Source organism: Triticum dicoccoides, chromosome 2A (assembly GCF_002162155.2).
Source record: "Triticum dicoccoides isolate Atlit2015 ecotype Zavitan chromosome 2A, WEW_v2.0, whole genome shotgun sequence".
NCBI classification, from domain to species: domain Eukaryota; kingdom Viridiplantae; phylum Streptophyta; class Magnoliopsida; order Poales; family Poaceae; genus Triticum; species Triticum dicoccoides.
Window position 1 is genome coordinate 712,555,025 of NC_041382.1, and position 2,953 is coordinate 712,557,977.

Below are 2,953 nucleotides of genomic sequence, written 5' to 3' on the forward strand. Positions count from 1 at the left end.
CAGGCTCATTGGCTCCTTTCTGGAGGACACGTACGTGGTCCAGTACAAGCACAGGGAAAAACTCCACCTCCACCCCTTTCCCCTGCTCCGAATGTTAGGTAGATAGAGAGAGCCCTTGGATGCCAGCCTAGCCGATCCTGGAGTGTACTCTGAACGCGTCGCATGCAGCCTAGTGAGTAGCTTCTACTGATCGTGTTAGCAGCAAATCTTCTTAGTTAAAGGGGATGAATGTGCTCCCTGACCGTGCTGTACAAAGAGTAGATGACAAGAAAGGTAGATTGCCATGGAAGTGGCGCAGGCTGTTGGCTAGGTCACGAGCACAAGCAATGTGAGACTGAGACCAAAAAGTCTGGGCCGCAAGCTTTCATCATTTATCTGCGATGATACCTTCATGCCACCTCGAGATGAGAACGGAAAAGCTCCTTCACTTTCTGTTGCGATGATAATGACATGCGGATAAACAATTTGACTGCAAGCTTTTATCTGTGTGGTGCTGTTGGTGCAGCCATGAGTGTGGTGTAGCCCAGTGTCTTGGAGAAGAAAGCTGATTTGATTCTGTTTTTGTTGGCAGGCGAAGCGGGTGCAGAAGTGCGTGGAGGCGCTGGACGTCCTCAAGGTGTCCAACGCGCGGCTGCAGACGGTGGTGGTGACCACCAAGTGGGAGACGTTCGACAACAGCCCCCCGGTCACCACCAAGTGGGAGATCTTCGACTGAATTAAGCAGCAGCAGCAGAAGCAGCAGAGATTTTTCTTTATACAGAAGAGTGTCCATTTCGTTCGTTTCGTGCCGTCAGTTTTGGTGTCTTGTTCCTTGCCCATTATTCGTTTTTGTAACCGCGGTGAGCTGGTTTAGGTTAGTAGGTCGCAGCAGGAGGACCCCGGATCCCAACGTTTGTTTCGTCTGTTTGTAATCATCATCGTCGTCGACTCGTCGTCGTCACACCCGCTCGATTGATGGATGGATCTCACTCCAATAAACAGCAAAGCAGCACTGTTCTTTAGTGTGCTCTCCAAAGTGCAGTGTGTACTGATGGCTACTGATGGTGTGGAGATTTGTGCCGGAAGCAATGGTTGATGGGTCTCACTCGCTGGGATTATGTTTACAGTCCTTTGGCGCTAGCATGCCCTAGAGCGTATTGAGGCACTATCGGATCATGCGCCCATCATTCTTAATTCTAATTCTACAAACCCATCCGCTCGCCGCCCTTTCAAGTTTGAATTAGGATAGTTGCATCGAGAAGGCTTTCCAGTCATAATCAAGAATATATATGGGAGAGACCCGCAATTGGCCGCACATCTATTCAGAGATGGAACTTTAAAATAAGAACCATAAGGTGGTACCTATCTGGATGGGAGAAACACACCAATGGAATATACAAAAAAGAAAAGCAACGGCTCGCCACCATTATTGATGACCTCGATAAAATCGCAGAAACTCGCATCTTGTCACAACAAGAGATTGAATTGAAAAATCAATCCAATGAAAAGATTGCACGTCTTTTATGAGAAGAGGAAATCAAATATTACCAAAGATCCAAAGCTGACTTCATCTTGAAGGGAGACAGTAATACACGATACGTCCAACTTGTCGCCAATGGTCGTCATAGGAAGAAGTGTATATTCAGTCTCCAACAAGATGAGGGGCGGATCGAAGGTCAGGCAGAGCTCAAAAGTTATATATTCAAATACTAGAAATCTTTGTTTGGGGCACCTGATGAAGGGAACTTTACCCTTGACGAGACCCGAACAGATGATATTCCACAAGTCACAGCAGAAGAGAACGATATCTTCACGGCACCTTTCTCTGAGGAGGAGGTGAGAGCAGCAGTGTTTCAGATGAAACATAACAAAGCTCCATGCCCTGATGGCTTCCCCGCAGAATTCTATCAGAATTTCTGGAATATCATCAAGACTAACCTATTGGAGTTGTTCAATTGTCTTCATGCTGGCCAACTTGATCTATTCAGGCTTAACTTTGGCGAGATTGTTTTGTTGCCAAAAATTAAGGAGGCTGAGTGAATCCAGCAATATAGACCCATATGTCTCCTTAATGTTAGCTTCAAGATTTTCACCAAAGTGACTGCTAATAGGCTCAATACGGTTGCTGACCATGTCGTCCGGCCATCTCAAACGGCTTTCATGCAAGGTAGAAATATACTCGATGGAGTAGTAATCCCACATGAGACCGTTCACGGGATGCACCGTAAAAACATGAGTGGAGTACTTTTCAAAATTGACTTCGAAAGGCCTATGATAAGGTCAAATGGTCCTTCCTTCAAAAGGCCATAAAAATGAAAGGTTTCTCCGATAAATGGCGCGAGTGGATCCAAAATTTTGTTACTGGAGGTAGTGTGGCTATCAAAGTCAATGATGACATAGGCCATTACTTTCAGACGGAAAAAGGACTACGACAGGGTGACTCCATGTCTCCAATGTTATTTAACATCGTGGCTGACATGCTGTCTATTCTGATTGATTGTGCCAAGCAGGACGGTCAAATTGCAGGAGTAGTGCCCCACCTTATGGATGGTGGCCTCTTTATTCTGCAATATGCCGATGATACAATTCTTTTTATGGAACATGACATGGATAAGGCTCGAAACCTGAAATTATTGCTTTCAGTGTTTGAGCAGATGCCAGGCCTTAAAATTAACTTCCATAAAAGTGAATTGTTCTGCTTTGGAGAAGCCAGTGAGGCAGCGACTGAGTATGCCCACCTGTTTGGTTGTGCACAAGGCTAATTCTCAATTAAATATTTGGGAATTCCGATTCATTATCGGCGTCTCACTATTGCGGAGTGGAAACATATAGATGGACACTTAGAGAAACAATTGAGTAGTTGTAAAGGCAAGTTGCTCTCTGTTGAAGGACGACTCGTCTTAATCAACTCAGTCCTCATAAATATGGTTCTCTATATGCTCTCTTTTTCCCAACTCCCAAGAAGGGTCTTGCA

General features: G+C 45.3%; 1 protein-coding gene across 1 annotated transcript in view; it reads left to right on the plus strand.

Moving 5' to 3' along the window:
- The window catches only part of LOC119356498 (BAG family molecular chaperone regulator 1-like), a 4,594-nt gene extending 3,579 nt beyond the window's left edge, over positions 1-1,015 (plus strand). The window contains exon 4 of the mRNA XM_037623458.1: positions 572-1,015. Coding sequence (XP_037479355.1) covers positions 572-715 — 144 coding nt within the window. The 3' untranslated portion in view covers positions 716-1,015. The remainder of the gene's footprint in view (positions 1-571) is intronic.
- The last annotated feature ends 1,938 nt before the right edge of the window (positions 1,016-2,953 follow it).